The sequence below is a fragment of the Xylocopa sonorina genome, chromosome 1 (genome assembly GCF_050948175.1).
Source record: "Xylocopa sonorina isolate GNS202 chromosome 1, iyXylSono1_principal, whole genome shotgun sequence".
NCBI classification, from domain to species: Eukaryota; Metazoa; Arthropoda; class Insecta; order Hymenoptera; family Apidae; genus Xylocopa; species Xylocopa sonorina.
The window spans coordinates 3,099,935-3,122,031 of record NC_135193.1 but is presented as its reverse complement, the minus strand read 5'-3'; the positions used below and the strand labels follow the sequence as shown (position 1 = coordinate 3,122,031).

The following is a 22,097-nucleotide window of genomic DNA, read 5'->3' as shown; positions in this document are numbered from 1 at the left end:
TGTATGCGCCACCCTCGTCTTACCCCCTCGAACGGCCGTCGAGTTCTTTGAAGAGGGCCGACTCAGCGGTTTTCTTCTCAGCCGGTGTCGATCGACTGTCGAGTGGCGGATTGGCCTTTCGCAGGAGGGGGTGGGTTTCGTGTTTGGGTTGGCGGAGTGCTCCGGTGGAATTATTACGGGACTATTGCGGTTGGTCGTCTTGTTTCACGGAGTGCGAGGAATGTCGATGGTTTCGCACGATAGTCGAGTGAACGGATGAACCTTGAGACATTTCGATCCGATCGAATCAATGGCTTCGTTTCGTCGAATCGAACGACACGATCTCGCGTTCCGGATAGAGGGATGTATTCGCGGGTAGGGGTGTAAATGAAAATCAGCAGCGTCCCTCGGTAATCGTATCGTAATTTGGGTTACTTAACGGTTACACAACACGAACCCTCGCGTAGTGACTTGGATCACGGCATGAATTATAGCACGGTGACTTGGATTGCAACAGGCCCCGTTATGTAATGTTTTGGATTACCTCATGAGTTATGGGATAGCGATGTAGACCACTCAATATGCTACCCCACGTGATCATTGCATATTACATACCGACACTATTAAGCTCGCAGTGAGCTAAATTCAAATACATCGATGTACGATAAAATTCCTTTCGCACTACGAAAAGTTCATCGACGCGACTGTGTAAAATTGCTCGCGCGTCTGTTTCGCTCCTCCAATTTCCTCAGAAGACACACCTCGTCTTTCGTTGGAAATTCGCCACGGCCTTCTCTATTCGAAGGGATAATTCGCGCGTTACAGACGACAGCCTCGCGACACGACGCTTCTGCGGCCTATGGGCATACCGTCAGGATTTCTGGCACAATGCTGTATACCAGTAGTGATAGATATACAGCTGTAATCCCACGTGCACACCTCCTCCACTCTCCACCACCGTCGCTATATTAACTCACGAGTGGTGCGTACACTCGCGCAACCACCCTGTGCATCCATCGGGACGCGACAATGCGCGCTGGTGCTCGAGGGTGCGAGTGTATTAACATGTAGATGCGCGTATACGCGCGCTCGTTCGCGTTTCGACATTCATATGTAGATGCGAACAGGTGAACTGGTTTTAGTCGCGAAAAAGTGCGATCCTGATGGGTTAAGATGGTTCGCGTTGCTGACTCGACGGGGGTTGAAGCTACGTACTCACTTTCGATCGATTCTTCGAACGTATTCCAATTACTCGACGAATCCAAAATTTTGGATGGAAGAATCGACTGGTGTTCGTCGAGAACAATCGTGAGCAAAACCGAATTCGCAGGAACAATTTTCCGTGGGCGACAGGTCGGACCACCCGCGGAAAGTTACAACGGGAAGGGCCGCACAAAGGACGGCTTTCCGTAAATTGTTTCGACGGTGAAAACTCGTTAAACAGCGATTTAACGGCGAGAAACGCGGGAGGCGTCGATTCATTAGTCGACTTCTTCGGAAACGGAGAAGGAAAGAGGGGGGAGGAGGGTCTCCCAAGGACCTAACCGATTCGATCAAAGGCTCGCTCCTTTTTTCCTGTTCGCGCGAGGGAGGGTAAACTGGCTCCCGGCGGGCGGTTAGGAAAAAAAATCGAGGCGTTCTCGAGTCGACGGGCTTTTAACACCGAACGGAAGTAAGAGTGGCACTCCTGACGACAGACAATTGCAACGCGACGAGGGTTGTTCAACTATAAACGACCACTACAATTACGAGGTACGCGCGGCCACGCTCTCTCGACTGGTTAACGTTCTGCGCGGAATAATTAAGCAAATTTGCGCGGCGCCGTTTCTGATTTAACTTCTACACGGTGGCCCCCGCGGAATTTGTCCGCGCGTTCCGCCCTCGAGTGCCGCGAGAAGAAGAATCGTGGGAACGGAGCACGGGAAGCGTGGTTTACGCGGCCGGGTGTACAACGAAGTTGGACTAACGAGACGAGTTTGCGAGCGACCGCGGAACAATCGATGATATACTTATAGAAAATGGGCAGGCGTGCGATCGTACTGAGTGTAGAGAGTACCAGTAATAGAAATAATATTTTTTTTATCGAGGACAGCGCGTTCTAAGATCCCAGGAAGTGGAGTAAATTAATCCGCGAGAAGAAAAACGGCAAGTGAAGAGCAGCCGACCACCGGAAGGCAGTTATCCGGTTTTAGCTCTAAACGGATCTCCACCTATCCAGCTTTCTTTCAATTTACCTTAATTTATTCTTTGAAACTAACTCTGGGTTAAGCTCGAATAACAGTGACTGGGACCTTAGACTTGATGGGAAGATATTTGAACGCTAAATTAATCCGGATAGACATTTTATACGGAACACATTCTAGGTAACGTTTTAAGAACTCGCCATGGTCTATGGACTTTTAAATGAACACACATACGTTATTGATACCTTCCTCTCTCTTTCTCTCTTTCTCGTACGATTCGCACATAATAATCTTTTACGATTATCATCAACGATCGCCAAGCAATCGCCAACGGCACTGCTCTCGCTGCGCAACGTACACGGAGAAATTAAACCAACTATGCCTGTCAATTTATGTCCTCCCCGGTGCCATAATAATAGCACTCGAATCCCGTCGCACGCTGTTTGACCATTACTGCGGCATACCGGCTGTCATGGTTCTCGCAAATACCAGCGCCCATCAAAAGGGTCCTCAGAATCCCGCAGCGCCGATTTCCATAGCCATTGATCTATTCTGGACCCGATGCTAGAATTAACCGATCGATTGGCCACCCTGCGTTTCGTGCCCGCGACCATCGTGCCCTGGAACGCGACTAATTACACTCGCGATTCACTCCGGCCCTCTCTTAACCTCCGTTTACGATCCGATCGCCCAACGAGTTCGTCGTTCGTTCGCGACGATCCATCCTACGAATTTTTCTACGGCTGTTCTAGCCGTCGATTCGCATCGAATCCACGCACACGCGTCTGGGCCATCAAGGTTATTATTTAATTCCACGGTGACGCGTGAGAAAGACGTCTGGCTTCGCCAGTGGCCTCAAAGGGGTGGAATTTAACGACAAAGTCGGGTTCGACGGAGCGTCTTGAGCCGAGGATTTCGAGTGTCTGATGGAATTTCCTCGAGAATGGCCACGGAAGCTTTTCATTCGCGCCCGGCCATACACAACCGAGACCTGGCTCGGGTTCTTCGACCTACTTGCCCTGGCCGTAGGTGCCGACTTTCGGATTCGACGGCTCGTCTTACCGCATCCACGCAGGCGATGCACCTGACACTACAGAAAACCGCCACGTTGGCGAATGAAAAAGTGTTATCCACCTGATCGAATCAGCCTAGTTTCCTCTTATCGCATGCAACGCGATACAATTATATCCAACGTCCAATATTTCCACTTTCATCGAACGTTTTTCTCTAGCACATCGTAGAATTTTCCGAGCGTGTAAAATTCATTTTTCAAACGGTCGATTAGGTTTTTTAAAACGTCCTGCAAGCACAGCGACGATAGGGAGCAGTACGCGCGCGATAGTAAAAAACGATCGTACGTTTTCACCGCGATTCCCGTATTAATCGAGATCAAACCGTGGAGAAAGCGAGCGGGCGACGAATGGAGACTCCGTCGAGCCGTGAAGTAATGAAAAGCTTCAAGTGCGGCCGGCAATTATAGCCGGCGCATTCTCGATGAGCAGCAACCGGGGCTTTCAATGCGCCATGAATCAACGCCAGTCACCGGCATTTACCATTGACCGCATTCCTCCGCGTTAAACACACCACGCCATTCAACCCCACCCCCTTCTCGCCCTCTTATCATTTATTTCCCTTTTGTAACTATTCGCGGCCGCATCCTTACTATTTCACTTATTTTTCACTGCGCTTCTCTCTCTTTCTCTCTCTTTCTTTCTTTCGCCATCCCCTATCGCGAACTCGTAATCCCTTTTTATTTTATACGGAAGTACGGATTTTAACGAGTTCAAGTCGAGAAGAAGTTTAAGCATTCAGTGTCTACGACCGCAGACAGATTGACAGACGCGAGGAACATCTATTAAATGAGAAATCCGCTACAACCTGTACTTTCTGAGTACTCCTCTTTTAGGTAAATTCCTTGTTGGGTAGTTTTAAAGCAGCTAGTAAAATTCGTAGCAGAATTCCATGAATCATGATTAATCACGTCCAGAGGATACGTTAAAATTTTTCATTTACAAAGCTAACGTTTCGAATAACTTACACATTTACCATTGGACTCAAAATGTCATCGCGATCAGTGAAGTACCAGTCGTACTCGAACGAGCACGCCGTGTCGAAAGGATTAATCTAACTCAACTAAGAAACTTGGTCCCAATTTTAATCAGCCCGTTTAATTCTAAACCCCTATTAAATAGATATCCCGATTCCATTCGATCGTTACATTTTGTTCCACGCTGAGACAATCACCGTTACCCCATAATTGGCCCGCGCGACGCTTGCGCTAGCAATTTATCAGCGGCGGACAGTCATCGATCGTCCAGCTTTACGTCGGCTTTACGACGCTTCGAACGAAATTAATCTCGCGATATTAGACACTAACCGAACCCATCCTCCGAAACCGACGAGTCCACCGCGTCGCACACTCGCGTACTCAATTCGACGATCGTATTCTTTTACGAGCCACCTTCGTCGTCACCGCTCTCCGTAAAGCTTCGTGGTATGTAAATAACGTTTACAGCGTTATAGCGTCTGCCGTCGGTTCCCGAGCATAATGTCGCGCGACACGGTGAAACGATCTTCAATTCAACGGGGCCATGTTTCGTCACTGTTCGCTCCAGACGCCGGAAATGGTTTATTACCGTGCGTACCCGCGAGTGTTTCGATCGTACACAGGAGCGATTTTTCTGATACATCGTTGTCTGCTTTTGGAAATAAAAATATATAATATTCTATTGGAGATTATGGTTAGTTGAGAATTGTACGAAGTGGAGATTGAGTCAAATTTTATTTTGGATCACTGTGATTTCTGAATTTTGTTTATCGATGACGGTATTTTATTAATAAAACTAGGGACGATCGTTCGGAAATATTACTTGACAAGGCAACGCGTATTGTAAATAAATAGGCGTCCCGTGGCAGAAACTTATTAAAAACTAAGTAACACATCGTGCCGTTCTATCGGCGACGAAAAATCCAGCGCACGGTTGATATCGAGTCGTGTATTTTGCACGGATGAATATCATCCACCGTGTTCGTGCCTCTGCAAACATTTCGAGGGTTTTCGCAACATTCGATAACGTTTTGATACTACGTACACCGTGCACACATGTAGATCATTTCGCGTTTCGTAGATTCCCAGTAATGCTCTCGGGGGTTTTTTTTTTTCCACCCCCTCCGCCTCGACGCACGGTCGTTCGTGTCTCCATTTGTTTTCGTTGCTGTTTTAACGGAGAGATACAGAAAACTAGAACAAATATTTTTCTACGAAACGAATATTTCATTGGACCAAATATTTTGACCAGCTCGCTGCCTTTTCATCTCCACCCCCGCCCCCGGTGTCGCCATATTTTCCCCCTCACTTTTGTCTCAAACGAATGATTTCGACTGGCCTGATCGATTTTAACTTTCAGCTTTAAACGATCGTAAAAAGGTCTGCCCATTCCGTAGCTGATTCAGCGTATTCATATACTATTCCCGTTTGTTAACTCTCGATGGATTGATGGATCTTTACGGACGCGGCAAGTTTTTAATCTGTCGGCGAATAAATTTCAGCTCACTTCGTATCGACACGGAAAAACTCTAATGTCATCCAGCCATTCGCTCGGTTCGCCCATCAAAATCTTTTGTACGCGCGGTGTCTTGGAATATAATAATTTTCCAAATTTATTTCCCCGCGCAAAGCGGACGAAACGATCGCAGAACGGAAGGGATGGTCGGGAGGGTCGACAGATGTTAAGAATGGTCGATACTATGGCGGCAGTGATTGCGCCAGGTTAATTCTCTCGTCGAAAATCATTCGGAACGTGGAGGCTATTATACATTTCCAGAGGACTCTATTACCAAATGGGAATGGGAACGCGAAATATTGCAAAAACCAATTGTTTCGAGGCCTCGCTCGCGGATCGGTAACCCCGTGTGCTTTGGACGCGACTGAACGGGGAGGAAGATGATAAACGGGAGGGCGATAACGGCGAGATCCAGCTCGCATTTTTGTTCAATTCCAATCAACGGGCTTTTGATAGGAGCGTTCGCGATTTAAAGCAAACAGAGACGATAATCGGTCTGACCGACGTCAAAGGGGCGTCTCCGCGGACCTCCACCGCGGCCATGGCCAATTCCTACGAAACTGCAAACAAGAATGGCATACAGTAGGTACAGAAAGTTTATTCGAAAATTTGTATCTCGTTGCCAGAGAACACAATTTTCAAGACCAAGACTTGTCCAATGGTGCCATTGTGTTGTTTCTCATTTTCGAAACGTTTCAAGGGTTTTGTTTGTAGTGGCTGAAAGGACGAGGGAACGTCGCCGGAAATCGACTTCGAGCCCTTCGTTTGGCGAGTCGAGATTCAGTTCGCCCGTAGCTATGTACAAATGGCCCCTGTTCCGTTATATATGGAAACCCTCGTGTTCTTTCTAACAACCGAATTGGATTATTAATCCAGATTCTCGCGTTCGAAACGAAAGCTGTAAACTGCCAGCTTGAACGCAACGCTCGCGAGCGTTTCTCCTCGAAAGCATCGATTTCCACGGAGGAATTCTATAAAGGTTACATCCACACGGTGGACGGGAACGAAAGAACAGATTATGGCGGTCGTAATGGATAGGAGATAACGGAACGGGTTAACCAGGTTTATCGGGACGATATGGGAACGACGAGCTGGGTCGCTTTGCGCTATGAGAACCGAAACCAGGTTAGAGCCCAAGTTATAATCCCACAATTCCGTAATGGAGTATACAGTCCGTCCAGTACAGTCCGTCGCGGCGAAAGTTCCCGTTATAACGTACTTACGATATCCGTCTTGGTCGATTTAATCTTCAAAAGTAATTGCAATCTTAATCCCCGGCTCCTCGAGGGGTTGACTAAATAATTAGCCGTGTCGCGAGGATGGATCCAAAATCAATACTCGAAACGAACACTGTCGCTGGATGTCGCAGGGGTGACGTACGCGAAAACATCGAGCAGAGTAATTGCGAGACGGGGTCGTCCCTCTCGAGGGATGACGAGAGCGTGGCGACGAAGAGGGCGCGAGTGAAAACGCGGAAAGACGTCGAAAGAAGGAGAGAGAGAGAGAGAGAGAGAGAGAGAGAGAGAGAGAGAGAGAGAGAGAGAGAGAGAGTAGTAGCGATAGGAGAGGAGACAGAGGGTGTCTGCGGGATCACGGAACGGGGGGAAGAGTGGTCTGTTTGAAAGGGCTGGCAGGAGGACAAGGAGATTCCCACAGCCGCGGCACTCGAGCGAGACTGAACCATTACCGGCATGTTTGAGCGACGAGCCGCTTTGATGCCGAAAGCCTACTCGAGAAGGAGCTGATGGAGTGCCTCGAGTGCTCCTCGAATGGTCCCTCCTTGTCCCAGCACCTGGACCGGATGTCCACGCAGCCCTGGGGCCGGGCTGAGTCACGGATTTATGGTCGTGGCGCTGGACAGACGCCGCCCATTGTTGTCGATTAATTATTGATCGCGATCGATGGACGATCCATCGCGTATGGTGCTCGAGGGCCCGTGTGGCGTGTATGAAAAATGTGCTCGCCTGCGCTGGTCGATGATGTTTTAATGGAGAACAACGGCGAGATTAAATTTGTGTCGGTTTGCAGTTTAATATGGATGAATTTATCGCTCGAGGGTTTAACGTTAAAGTGTTGCTGTTCATTGATTACGAGCATCCAGCCGAACGATTTAAGTGTTTAAATATTTGTCGAACGTACGTGGCTTGTTAACGAAGGGGGAGGGGGTAGCTGGAAAATAGATACCAGGCCAATGGTTTATACGTCGGTTTAATTGTGGCGTTTCGATTCCATCTGTCATACGAAAACTCACTCTTTCCATCCCGTTTACACCGTCAACGAGCCGAAACGTCGAACGGTAGACGTTTTCGCTTCGCCCCCTTTTCAGCCGGCCCCGTTTCACGCATTCGAACGGCGATCGATTCGCGGCGCGGATATGCACGGCCTCCTAGTCGAATAAAAATGGAAATCGCGGGACAGTTTACGCGGGGAATCAATGCAATCTCTTTCCGGATTAAAATTTTATTTGCAATTAAACGACGACGGGGCCACTGTGTTTGCCGTCAGAATGATCTACCCTCCTGGTGAAACCAGAAACAACAACAATAAAAAAAAGGACAGCGGCGGAAGGCGAGGGGTGGACAACAAAAAAAGAACACACGTGGAAAATGCGTGTGCAACAGACCGTAAAACGTGTACCATTTTATTCATTAAATTGATTTCGGCGTTGTTAACCGCGTTCATTGCGCGCTGCGGCTCGTGTACACTGTTCTCCGTAAATATCCGAACGTTTCGGGCGATTTGCAGCGTCTAATACTTTATTTGAAATACCGTTGCGATGACGCTCGAAATTGATGGAATTACGTTACGGATTTCAGCTGGAAAAGGAACGAGGTAATTAATGTATTTTTCGTTGCGCCACGATTCTAGTAGCGCAGGTCGCTGGTAGTTGTCGTGCGTAAGTGGAAGAATAATTAGAACACGAAGAATGGAGAGCGGTCTTAGCGGAGCGGGTCGTGAAATTGGCTTGCCCTTGTTCCCGTTGCTAAATGGATCCGCCTGAATCTCTTTGAGAACACGCACGTCGAACAATTACAGATAACTACTAATTCAGAAGATTGCTCGTGTATCAGGGTAATTTTTAATCGTAATTTGCCGCAGCCTGGCATGATCCATCGCTATTGCGATTAGAAGCAATTACCGCCACTTTTCCATAGATCGGTTCCGGCCATTACTGTTTCAAGGTCTATCTCGATCCCACCCTGCAAAGCACATTTCTTTTACATTCTTTTTTCCAGTACCGTTTCCATTACTGGTGATGTAGTGCTAATATTGGCAAGCCACGCGCGCGCTAATAAAAACGACAAAGTTGAATGAAAATATTTAGCGATAAACATTGGCGATGAAAAATTGGTCAACCGGATGCGCGGCCAATGGAAAAGATTAAACGTGGTAGCGTACCAGAGTGATGTATGCGCGCGATAAGCCCGGGATTATTATGCCACGCCACGCGTTTCAGTTACAACATGCACTCCCATCGATAGTTAATGATTCAAGGTTGTCTTTTGCTATTGGAATCGTTAATGACTCGGTGTTTATTGACTCGCATTACCGGAGATTTATCGGTATACGCTAGCCCGTGTCGTTCAGCGAAATTTATCGCGAAACGTTCACTCGTGTTAGCGGAGCCAGACGCGTCGTTTATGATTGATTTACACCGCCGTGAACGGATTTCGTTGACTCGCGCTACTGAAAGTCGAGCGCGTCCTTCGCTCGGAGGAAGTCGAGCGTTCGAAACGATCGTCAGAGACGATCATCGATTCGAAACGCGATGATGAAAGATCGAAAGGTGTACTCTTTCAACCCTCAAGGTGCCAACCCCTCGAGCAGTAACATAAAAGCAGTGACAACTCGAGGAAATGAATTTCACCCCGATGCTAAATATCCAACTGTGTATAACGCTGAAAAAAGGTGCGCGCCTCGATTCCAGAATTCCAAAATCGATTAATAACATTTCCCCGGTAAATTCATCAGTCTCGAGGACGAAATTCACACGTTCACGGATAGGAGCGCGCACGGACGCAGCGTTCAGAATTTATCATTCCGCGAGCACGGCACGAGTCCGCCAGTTCATTCGTCAGGGAGAGTTACACGCTTTGGCGGTGGCGAAAAACCGGCGGCGCGTTGGAAAAAGCGGGAAGAGGAGAGTCGCGGTGGCGGATGGCCTGGGACGTGGGTTGGAAATGGATGCAGCTGCGGGCCGCAAGCACGGCCGCTGATTGCGCCGCGTCCCCGCTCGCACCTGCTCGCGTGCAGGATCTCGGATTTGCCGCGCGTAAACACGCGGCGTTGCCGCTGAATTATGTGCTCGATTAACTTCCAATCGATTTCGGCCGCATCGCAGCCGCGTCGAATCGAAAATAATCGTTTTTCGGCTCGCGCGACCCGCGCCGTCGAACATCTACGCGCGCTATCGCGTACGCGTCACGGTTTTGTTATGATTCCATCGAGCCACCACCGGCGGTGATTTAAACGCGTTTTAATTGCGGAGACGGGTTAACGGTGAGATGAACGTGTTTGTCCTCCTGCGAATCATTTTTTATCGCATCTCGTTTGTATCCGTACGTGTATCCGCTCGATCATGTGTTCTTCTAGCGAAGCGAATCAACTGGCCATTTTTGTCTTGTCTTTAGTTATCGATTTTATTCTTCAACAGTTTTCTGGTAACCCGTGTAATAGTCAGGACGCATCTTATTTTTGGTCGCTGATAATGAAAGTTACACGGTCGAAATTCCTCGCCGCGCGAGTTCATTAAAGTGAACAGGTTGATAAAGAACGAAAAAATGATATCGGCTTTCAGCGAGCAAAGGGTTCGACGTGATATCGGGGAATTTTTGTGGAATGATTTAATCGCGCGGCGCCGTATTTGCTTTCGTTGGAATTCTGACGAGAATCCGATATTAAATTTTATCGAAATGAATAGTGGTAGTACGCCGGATCAAGCAATGGTAATATTATACGCGGCTGTGTAATTAGTGCCTGTTCCTCGTTTATTATCGCCGTGAATAGAGTTTTAGAATAACATCGAGCGGAATTAGTCGATGTTACAGCGATTCAAAGGGATGAAACGACGCTGCGATAATGGTGTCGAGCTCCAGAAGTCGCGTTTCAGAAATGAAAAAATGCCAACCCCCCAGTCTCGAAGGAACCCAAGGTTAATTCCAGAATGGAAATTTTCACTCTTCGCGAACGGAGTGGGGATGGAGGATCCGTTGAAACGCGCGCGTTGCTTTCGACACTAATTAAAATCGAGAAATCGTCGAGGACGAGCGACACGCAGCTGAAAGATGTACTTTCGACGTCCAGAAGGGGAGAATTGGGTCGCACGTGGAGAGGGTTCCGCTTGCCGGCAGGATGAGCAGGCCGCGGTTAATTGGGTCATCGTCACGTCGCGTTTAACGAATGTTTAATTTGTCTCGTCACGAAGTCGGCCTCGTGATTAATTTCGATTAACTGCGCACGTCAGCTCGCTGCTCTCTTAACCCTATCCATGATTCACCGATGAGTCTGATCATCGAGTGAATCTGCGATTTGAATTTCGAGAGGGACCAATATAGCCTTACGAGTAACGCAATATACGCGTATAATAATCGAATCGAGTGGATGATTTGTTTAACTTTGTTCGAATCATTCTAAAATCTGCCAAACAGAACCGCTCTTGAAAAAATCGAATTAAGCAACGGGCAAAGAAAGTAAGCGGGCAAAAAACTGACAATCGTTCGTTTCAACGGGCGTCACTGGTTCGAAAATGAAAGCGAGAACCAATTTAATTTACCCTCCGATACGAGGCGAAAATGGGACACGGGAGTATTCATTTGGAAAAAAAAAAGTAACCTCGAGCCATAGAAAATAATCATCGCGGAAATGGGCTCTTGTGTTAATATATAATCAAAAGGCAGGGGAGACTGTAACGGATTTTAGACGGAAGGACGGTCCATATCGGGCCGATGAAACATTCAGGGAGTTCGAAATTCCCGCTCGTTGAATAATCTTCCACGGTATGCTAAAATTACTGCCGCTAATTTCGTCCATTTATTTTTCATTCGCCGCGCTTTCCTTTCTCGCTGTTTACTCTTTATCGTTATAGGATTAAAAAGAGATATCACCGTGAACCAGATTTGTTTCGTTACCAAGTGACACGGTATCGTTTTTTCCTCTATTTTCCTTCTGTTTCTCCCCTCACTGTTTTTTCCCCCAGTTCTTTCGTAGGTGGATTTTATCAAGTCCCATCGGTGGGTCTGGGATATTAAATTCCGTGTTGCACTTTTCAGTCATCCGCCATGAAATTGTTAGCAAAATTTCACCGCGCCCCGCCGCGGGTTTCACTCGCGAATTGTTAAACGTTCTTCAGCGCGCGTTTTTCCGCGATAAAACAGCGGATTCAAATTTTTGCGAACGGCACGAACGACGCAATTCAGAGGACGAAATCTTGTTTCGACAACAGAGATATTCCCCTCGGGAAAATTTCCCGCGGAACGGCGGTGCGACGTTATTTTTTTTTTTCACCCCCAACGGCAAAGTCGCCCCCGCGAAACGAGACACGGTCGCGGTCAGGTGTTGAATTTCGTAAACTGTTTTCACTCACCTCGGCCGGGAAAGCGTAGTTATTGATGCGATGCTCCGATCCGTGATCGTTATCCATACCGTAGTGTATATAGATCTCCTCGAATTGATAGTGATAGGCGAGCGGGCCACCCGTTATATTGACTCGTACCTTCGCCTCGCGATCCGCTCTGAATACCAGGAACTGTCCGGTGTTGTGCAAATGTCCGGAAACCTGAAAACGAAATTGATCGAAGCCTTTTCCATTATATTCGCAAAAATCATCTCTCGCAGCCAGACTCGCAGGCGATACGAAAACGTGTATTATTCGATCAGTAGCTGCGAGTCCGAAAGGCGGAAGAATCAGCGGCGCGCCATCGACGCCCTGAACTTGACTGTTGTACGAATTCGTTGCACCCTCCGATTCTCGCCATCCGATTTCTCTTATCCGCGACGTAAATACGCGCGCTTTATTACATTTTCCTTTGTTCATTCACGCGCGAAACATTCCACGGTCGACGATCCGATAAATCCATTGCCGGCACCGCGACGTGGATAATTTCGCGGCGGAAATTCCCTCGCGGATGTTTCGCTCGCGAATAAAACTGAACGCGGGCGTTAAACACGTTTTCTTTTTCCTCCTCGTTTCGCATTAAGCGTAATTACGAATCGCGTTTCCCGTTCATCAAGATGAATAAAAGTCGCGCTGAAAAAAACCGCCGCGTTCAAGGGATAGGCGCGGCAGGTAGCGCGTGCGCGCGCGCGAGGTGTATGATTAAAAAAATAGCGTAACTCTATTAAGTCTCGTGCGAAACGCAATTATCGTGTGTTACGCGCGGCGCGCTAAATCATTTTCATTTAAATCGCCGTTATCCAACGGAAAATTTCAATCCACCGGCGTCCATTGAATTACGATCGCCGTGCCGCGAAATTCCGGCCAGCTTGCGCTGGTTTTCTCTAATTCGGCCAAGAATTAACGATCGATTAAACGGTCCTCGATAAACCTTCCCGCGAATCGATTCCCGCGAAAATATCATCTAATCACGGCGAAATTTTATTTCCAACTAGAAATTCGTTGTCATGGTTTACTAACGATAGTGTCTCGAGACATCACCACTCTCGTTAATGTTTCGTTATTGTCGTCTGCTCGAGAAATTCGTAGCTTTCTCAGCCGCCGACAGAGACTTTAACCGTCGATGATGTTTACAGGACGAGCTCGAAACCGCGAGAACGGTGGCGGCGAAAATGAGGGGAGTTCTTTGTAACGAAGTTAATGAACCAGCGCCTCCATACACCGGCGTTACATCGCGGTGTCTCGTAGTCTCGGGACCGCGTACAAAGCGTTAATTTCGCGTTTGCCTCGCAAGACCGCTGAATGAGGCTGCGCACGCTCAAGGCTTTACTGAATTTCGCCCTCAATTTCAAAATTACCCATCCACGCGACTCTCTGTCTTGGACTCTGCGGATCTCATCTTTGGCCTTTTCCGCGGCGCAGAAACGCGCGCGTCTCTCTTAATTAGCGGGGCATCGGAAGCGCCAGGCGTTCGTCGGATCTCTCAGACCAGCGAAATCGCTCGCGACTCGAATGCTCGCATCTTTTGAATATATATATATATGAAAGTATAAAACGCTGTGAATTTTAGTTATTCTTGTCACGTTGCTCTGGATCGTTGGCGAATTACACGTTGACGGGTATATAGCGTCCCGACACCCCCGTTAAAGGGAAGAAACCGTGTTTCACGTGTTCGCGACACGAATCCGGCCTTCCACGAATTCCAGCGACCCGGTAGGCCAATTACGAAGGTGGCCACGCTGATCCCCTTGATACCCTGGTAATTTCTTCGCGGCAGGCGGCTGACGGAACCACGGGGAACGTGTTTCGGGGGCTTCGAGCAAGAAAGGGCGTGAACTCGTCCCCCAGCGGTGGATAATTGATTAGGCATTTAATTGGACGGAATAGCAAGCCCAGACACTGTGCATCGTGTCGCGTCCTCTCTTACTCTCTCTCTTTCTCTCTCTCTCTCTCTCTCTACCTCTGACGAGCGAGCGTGTGCACGAAAGAGAAAGACGAACGAGGCGCGCACGGGGAGGAGGAGAGAGACAGAGCAGATAGGGACAGACGCCAGGGATCCGACGAGGAGCAAGACGGGGCCGAGAAGTCCATTTTCTTGTACGTCGCGAGAAGCTGAATTATGGCGTCATCAGTTAGAAATAATGAGGTAACCTCGGGGAGAAACCAGCCGCGGACGACACGTCGGCAAAAGTCGCCGGCAGATAACTTATTATTTTGCAATAGATTTCCGAGCTCTATTCCGGCCAACTTCATCCGCTACGACCGCTGCAGACCCCCCCTTCCCCCCCTCCCCCACTCTCTCACTCTCTCTTCCACCATTAAATACGTCGCCGTTTCCGCTTCGCCGCGCTCCGTTTCGTGTGAAGTCCTCCCGCGATTCTCGACGCTTCCGCTTGTAAATTGTAATGTAAATGGGGTAGTTTTAAGGCGGCGAGGGAATATCGGGTTCGGATAAAAATTCATGGGGTATCCTGAATAAATCTCGCCGGGCTAGCCGTTTCCACCCCATCGTCCCGTACAGGTCTCTCTTTGCGGAAATAAATCGGCGGGCGACAAGAGCCAACGTAACTCATCGAGCAGCGTAACTCGTTATACCCGATAGATGGATTTCTCCGGCCCACCGACAGATAGCCAGACGAGATACGCGACCACGCGCGATGATTATCCGTGGCCAAACTTTCTACGCTTCCACGCGGAGCCATCGCACCGGAAGACTGAAAAGATGCACCCCGTCGCGCCATTTAATACACCAATGGCCCGATAATCTTCGCACGTGGAGGCGTCGGTTGATTCACCATCCCGTATTTCTCGCATTTTTTTTTCCACCCCATTCTCGCGCTTCCAACTTCGAACTTGGATCAATGAGGCAGCCGCGGTGGTTCAGCGAGGCCAAGCTCGCACAAAGGGCTCGTCCCCATCGTTCTTTTCCGCGCGCACCCCCTAAGTTCACCGTCCGCGGCACGACCTTTTGCGCTCGTCCGCCTACTTCCTCGAGGAAGACGCGAAGGAAATCGTTCGCCGCGAACAATCGTCATCGCGAACTCACTCTCTCTCTCTCTTTCTCTTTCTGTGCACTACCTCGCCACCCTCTCCGTCCAATATCGCCGCCGGTTTTATTCACCCCCGGTGGCTGGAAAATTCACGAGACGATGAACGCCACGCGACGGAGGACGTACCGCGAACGAGGACTTCCTATTCCTTCCTCACTTCCTTCCTCTCCTCGTTGCGAACTTCATCGGCGCATCGGTGATTAATGCGGCTGGCGAAGCTTCTTTTCAGCCGAGTTTCGGGGGGATCAAAGGAAAGTTTCGCGCGATCGATGTGTCTTCGCAGGGGGCGCGACGTTGGGATTCCCTCGCTCTTTGACGGTTCGAGGCATTCTCTCGATTGTCTCTCGCATTGTAATGGGGGACGAGCGGTTCGTACGCTGTCTGAGACTCAGTCACCGTGTAGTGACGATTTTTAACGGCCAGGATGTACAATTAGGGGGTTGCAGAGTGACGTTACGCGAGCAGCTATTTTTCGAAGCAAGCATTGTTCATAGTCGTCCCTGGCTTTATTTCAGAAAGCGGGACGTAACTTCTCGTAACGCCGTCCGGCTAACAAACAAAGCGAAACTGTCCCGGAACTTTCCGTCCTAATTCGTTTACCCGCCATTGTGCCCTCTCTTTTCCAGCTTTCTCTAATTAATCGCGCCCTCGCATAATTGGCTCGCGTTCACCGGCAACTAAAACGATACAGTCGATCTACGAGGTAGGACCAGGAGGGGCCACGCGCGTGCACCTTGGAACTCCGTGTTTGCTCGAGCGCGAGGAGTCAGCTCGCGGACAATGCCCGGGGTCGAAGAAAATTCTCTTTCGCCAGGGAAAAAGTAAGGGGCGAGTTGGAACAATGGCGCGCGTTTATTCAAGAGTCGCGTTCTGCCCTGAGTAAACGAGACCTGGTTCACCGTGGCGAACCGTTTCGAGGCTCGCGTTATTCTCCTCCCGGGCTGCGTTCGAATTTTTGTCCTCCTTCGAGTGAACGTCGAATGAAATACAAATCGGACGACGAATTCTTTTGCACGAGCTCTCGACGAGTGTTTAGCGGGCATCGCGACGATATTGATACAGCTTGGGCGATCGAGCAACGGACGGATCCAAGTTGAAATCGGCGGGACCAGTGGAACCAGGGGCTCGTATGGTCAGACGTACAGGGGAAATGGGATAGCTCGTGTATTTCCACGCGAGCGAGCTGAATGGATCCGTGCGCGGTCGGACGGTCGCTCGGAGGTAGAATAGGGGTGAGCTTAACTAGACAAGGATGCGGAAGGTTATGGATGGTGCTTTCGAATAAATTGTAAGTAACAATTCCACCCCCTGTTTCGGCGGATACCATCGCCAGAGGCGTGTTATTGGTCGTGGGAGTATCTTGCCGTGAAAATACTCGCGAATCGAATGTGTTCAGTGGTTACGCGAGCGAAAGAAAATTGCAACGCACAGTAGCAACCCTGGCAATGATCCTACCATGCATCATATTCGATCGTACCACCTGGAATACCGCGGAAAGTTACACATAATTGATCCCTGCTACATCCGCAACTCTGTCTCTTCGATAAATCGAAATTTTGCCGATGGCAAAATCGAAAAGCCGAACGTGGAGACAGAAAGTCGATAAACCTCGAGGCTGACCCGACGTTTCGAAGCCTACCCGCTACTGCCTGCCATCGTCGCGATTCCGTATTCGTACGGTGCCATCCGCACGACAGGAAGTCCAAACGTTCCGCGGATCTTGCCTCGTAAGCGAGGAATTAGGATCCCCTTGAAAACGTTTCAGTCTCCGATCGCTCGAAATTACGCTCTGTCCGACAATGTCGGAGCCGTGCAACGAACGACGGACGCTAGCTCGGGTAGGTCGCAGTAACGTGGAAACGCGCCGGTTGGATCGAAAGACCGGAAGCAGGAGGACGAGGGGGGTAGCTCAGCCAAAGACGTACGTTCGACTGGGGTAGTCGTCGCTGGCGCGGTCCTATTGTTTAATTTAAGTGCCAAAGTTTAAACCGGGTTAAACGCCGTATAAATTCAGGAGCCGCGCCAGCCATCCCTCGCGCGGCGTCCTTCCTCGCCCATCCGGCGTTCTTCTGGCCCTCTCGCACCCTCGATAGGAGGGTCGATCGGCGGGCGGAAGACTCTGGTCGTTGCGTCGCTTAAGTAGCGTCGACGACAGATGCGACGTCACCGTGGTTTGTGCCCGCCATGGTTAACGACACTTCCGGTTTCGGTTTTTCTCGTCGCCTCAGCTGCTCGCAAGTTGCCCACTGGCGAGTAACAGGGTTGCGAATCGACGTTTAATCGAACTGGAGTCGCGAGTCTTTTGGGGCTCTGTTTCGTTATCCCTTTAGGATTATTGGATCGTAGTTTAATTCGAGGAATATTTTGTTAATAATTTGTGCGAGATGACGAGGATGGCGAGGAAGGGGATCGTCTTGTTAATCTTCGACAAAATTCTCTTGCCAGTTGTAACTGAGATCCGTGGCGGGGAACGCAAGAGTGGAAACCGGAACGGAACGAAATATAGCGGTACAAGTTATGGTTATCAAGGTTTTGCCCTTTGTCGAGCGCGGTTCCCGGCCGCGCACATGCACGCTTCTACCCGGAAGATTAATAGTTACATTACGGGGATGCGTCAGGCCAGATCCATTTGGGCCCGTATCGCGGTACTTCCTTAGAAATTAATATTCTAAACAGCCCATTAATTCCGCGGACACGCGAGACTTGCCGCATTAATAATCCAAGGATAATTTGCCATCTCGCGAGGGTACGACGGTACCGAATGCTACACACAATAATGGCCAAAAATTTACGATCACCGTCTTCGAGAGCGATTACTCGAAAAAATTATTCAACGTCCCATTTGCTTTAAGAAACGCCAAGTTCGCCATACGCGTAGGGGTAGATTCGAGGGAAAGCGAAGCGTCCGATAAAAAATACGATCAAAGCCGACTTGAATCCCACGAAATTCGAACGAGCCAATGGCGAGGAAAAGAAAAGAAAGAAAAAACGGAGAAAGTTTTACACAGCGTTCGAGAATTCTTGGTCGCAACTTCCCAAACGAGAAGACGGTCGAGCGAAATTCCCGTGGAATTTCCACGAGGAACGTTTCATCTTTATGCAGAGTGTTTCGTCGAGGCCGGCGCGGGGGTGAGTCGGGGGCTGGCACGGAAAGAAACGCGCATAGTTCGAATTTGTCGGGCAGGACACAAAGTGCCTTCCACGGAAATGCCCGTGAAAAGGTTTAAACGCGTACCCGGGGGATCGTTTGCTCATCCCTCTGTCTCTCTCCGCCGCCATGCCACCCCTCTCTCTCGCCAACGTTCCCGCGGAGTCAATCTTTCCGAGGCGCAAGTAGCCGCGTTCTCACGAGGCGAGCTCATCGGATGCATTCTGCGCTTCGAAACGAGCCACGTACCGGGACTGTTCATTGTTTGGTCCACCCTCGAACCCACTCGCTCTCCAACCTCCGTCCCCGAGGGCACAAAAGCGGCCAAAGGGAGCGATCTCGAGCGTCTTCCCTCGCCTCGCGCCTGTTACCCGGTGTCACGCGCGTTGTTTAACCTAGACAATCGACCGTGCACAGCGCTCCTGAAAAAGGACCACTCTTTACCCCTACGATTATCCCCTATTTTCCACTCGAGCTCGGTTTTCCTTCAACGCGTCGTTCTAACACGCGTTATATTTCGCGGACAGATGGAATCTAATAAACGGAAATCGGTGGAACGGGGTAGTTCGAGCAACGATCCGTGGCACGCAATATTCCCGGGAACCGTTCCAATTATTTCATCAACGCGAAACTCGAGGGGCGGCGCGAGAAAGAAACAAAAGTCTCAAGCTCGAACGTATCGCGGTTCGCGAGCAGAAAGAATCGCAGAAGAATCGTAACAACGCGAATGATGGAGTGGCGCAGGCGGAAACGAAGCCAGCGCGGGAAGAAACAGGAGGGGGTGGACGGATCGCGGGGTAGGAAATACTCGGAACGAAGCCGAGACTTTAAGGCTTGCAACGAGTGTTTGCACGAAAGCTACCACGGCAAGTGTTATTGTTTGATAAACTTGAAAATGACGCGCCACTGTTCCGTTTGAAGTCCCGCGGTTCTACGAGCTGGCTGCGAACAATGAGGTCTCCCGCGAAAGGGGAAACCGACGAGTTCGTTTAATCATCGAACCACCAAGTACCACGGCTTCGCCGTCGTATTTTTACTGGCTGCTGTTCTCCGCTTCTCTGCCTGCCCCCTTTATTTTTCCACCCTCCTCGCGTGCATCGATATCGCCCGTCGAAACGCGAGATACACAGCCGTCGAACGAATGGCTCCTCGAATTTCACGGCCGCGCGCGCGTTTAATGGCAACGATTTACTTACGAAACGGCGACGAAAATAATGCGGAAACGCGAATCGACGCTGAAATCGCGGATCGTTTCTCGCGCGCGTATATTTTTCGAGAAGAAATTATCGCGGGCACGCGATACGTTGTCAATTATACAAACACTCTCAGCACCATCGAATAATTCTCGAGCATCGGATAGTGCGAATCGGATTTTCACAATTTAAATAATTCAACGAAACATTCAGCATTAAAGGAGCCCGCGAGTGGGCGAGATAAATTCGCCGGCGAGCCGTTTCCGCGCGTGAATTTTTAATTCCGTCCAACATTTCAATATCCCACGCCCGGCGACCGGGCAGGGTATCGTTCCCGACGTTAAAACTCTCTCGCCGCCTCGTTACACTGCTCGCAATTAATATATACGGTATTAATATATATTTCGTATTTTTCAATTACGATCGACGGCAGCCCGTTCAACGACACCGAAATAAAACCACCGAATTCGCATTAACATGCAAATGCTCCGTCGCTCGTAACAATGCGCGGGTCTGGCCCGTTGGAAAAATATCGGATTTCCTGTTTATTACAACAACGGGGCGAAACAGCCGGACGAACGTTGCCAAAGTGAATTAATCCGTAATTCCGTTCGCGGATCGTACTCTTCGCGGTGAACAGAGGGGCTGGGGTGGGAGAAGAAAAACGAGATTAAAAAGCAGCCGGGCATTTCCAGCGGGTTTATAAAATCGAGCAAGTCGAGTCGAGGCTCGACGATTTCAAACGGGAACGCGAGCAGGTGATTACAGATAATTCGATGCGGACGAAACATCCCCTGGGCTAATTGTACCGCGTGCGTTCGTCCACCCCCAGAGTTCGACGAAACGTTTTCCGTCAACCTGAAAAACTTTCCACGACAAGTTTCATAGGAAGAAGCGAACATTTTTCGTGGAAAGTTCGAGGCCAGACGGTGGCAGGAAGCGCGAAACACCAGCCACGTGCGCTTTGTCCGATTTTCGTGAAAGCACACGGTCTCAAAAGCGGAACCTATCGTTTGTTACGCGAGACGTGCTAACTCGAACCGCGACGCGGATACGATAGAAACGAGTCACGTGGCGTTCTCAGCTGACACGCTGATTGCCAGCACGTGAGCAGAAGTCCCGATCCGGGGTCGCCTCATGCGGAACGCGACCGGAACTTCCCTTAGATCGTCTATTTTTCAGGGAGCCAATGGATGAGCCGAGAACGAGACCCTACTCGATCCTCTTCTTTCAATATCCACGTTTTCCAACGATTCATTATATTTGTATCCCGCTCGTTCCTCTCGTTGCACGTTTACTACGCGAGCCATCGAAGATCACAGCAGCAGAATATGCGTGCGATTAACGATTCGCGCGGAGATTAGCGAGCGATCAGCCGTTTCACAATTTCGATGAAAAAAAGCTATTCATCGGTGTTTCCCTCCGACAAAAGGGCAGGAATTCCCAGCGAACGTGGTAAATAGCACGGAGGCGCATCATCCGGTGGATTTTCTCGACTTTAACCAAACTACGTTCGACCTTTCATCCACGGAAATCGGTAATAGCTTCGCGTTAGTTCCTCCTAAATATCCACCGCCGCGTTCAACCCGTCGAAGTCTATCGGCGTTTGTTCCGCGGCGCGTGCACACCGTCCGCCTCCGTAGCCGATTTCCATAAAACAATTTCCGTAACTGCACTTTAGCGTTCACAGGCAGAGGTGCAATTCTTGTGTCGCGCCGCATCACGCGAATACGCGATAAACCTACGCGCGTAATGGAACGTACGGCGGAGCCGATGTTTTTCCGCGAAATGGACGTTAATCGATCGATCCTCGAACGGTTCCCAACGTGCCTGCGAAATCTTCGCGAATATTTTATGCGATTACAAAATACTCTGGAAACTCAAGGGAGATTTTGTTATCCTCGTCCTTCCGCTCGTAAAGGTTGTAGAAATCGACGTTCGGCTGTTGCAGATAGCGGAGTTAGGGTCTCCATCGAAAATGAACATTTTTCGAATGATTTATCTCCGCTGAATAGATTCGTATCGCGCGGAGACGCGTTCAGCTCCGCGCGAGTAGCTGCGTCGCGGCTATTCCCAGAGCTGTCGCCAGCCAGCAATGGAATTCGAATCCACCCCTAGACTCGCCTCCAATTTTTCACTGGCAGTCAAGACTTCGTTAATTCGATAATAAATCCATTAATTATCGGCACGCCTGTTTAAGCCTCCAAGTCCCTTAAGGCAACACGGACAGCAACCCCTCCATTGAGTAAATATTTGCGAGCGGACTACACGCGTGCCAGTAATGAAAATTTATTAATTACGCGCGCATAATCAAAGTCGTCTTCAAGCACGCTGGTGAATTTTGTCGCCGTGAAATTGATCAACGCGA

At 49.5% G+C, this 22,097-nt stretch overlaps 1 protein-coding gene across 4 annotated transcripts in view; it reads right to left on the bottom strand.

Moving 5' to 3' along the window:
• Carpa (Carbonic anhydrase-related protein A) overlaps positions 1 to 22,097 on the bottom strand; it is a 416,930-nt gene that overhangs the window by 22,402 nt on the left and 372,431 nt on the right. For all 4 annotated transcript variants that reach the window (XM_076898208.1, XM_076898218.1, XM_076898226.1 and 1 more), the window contains exon 5: positions 12,309 to 12,500. In XM_076898208.1, coding sequence (XP_076754323.1) covers positions 12,309 to 12,500 — 192 coding nt within the window. The remainder of the gene's footprint in view (positions 1 to 12,308; positions 12,501 to 22,097) is intronic.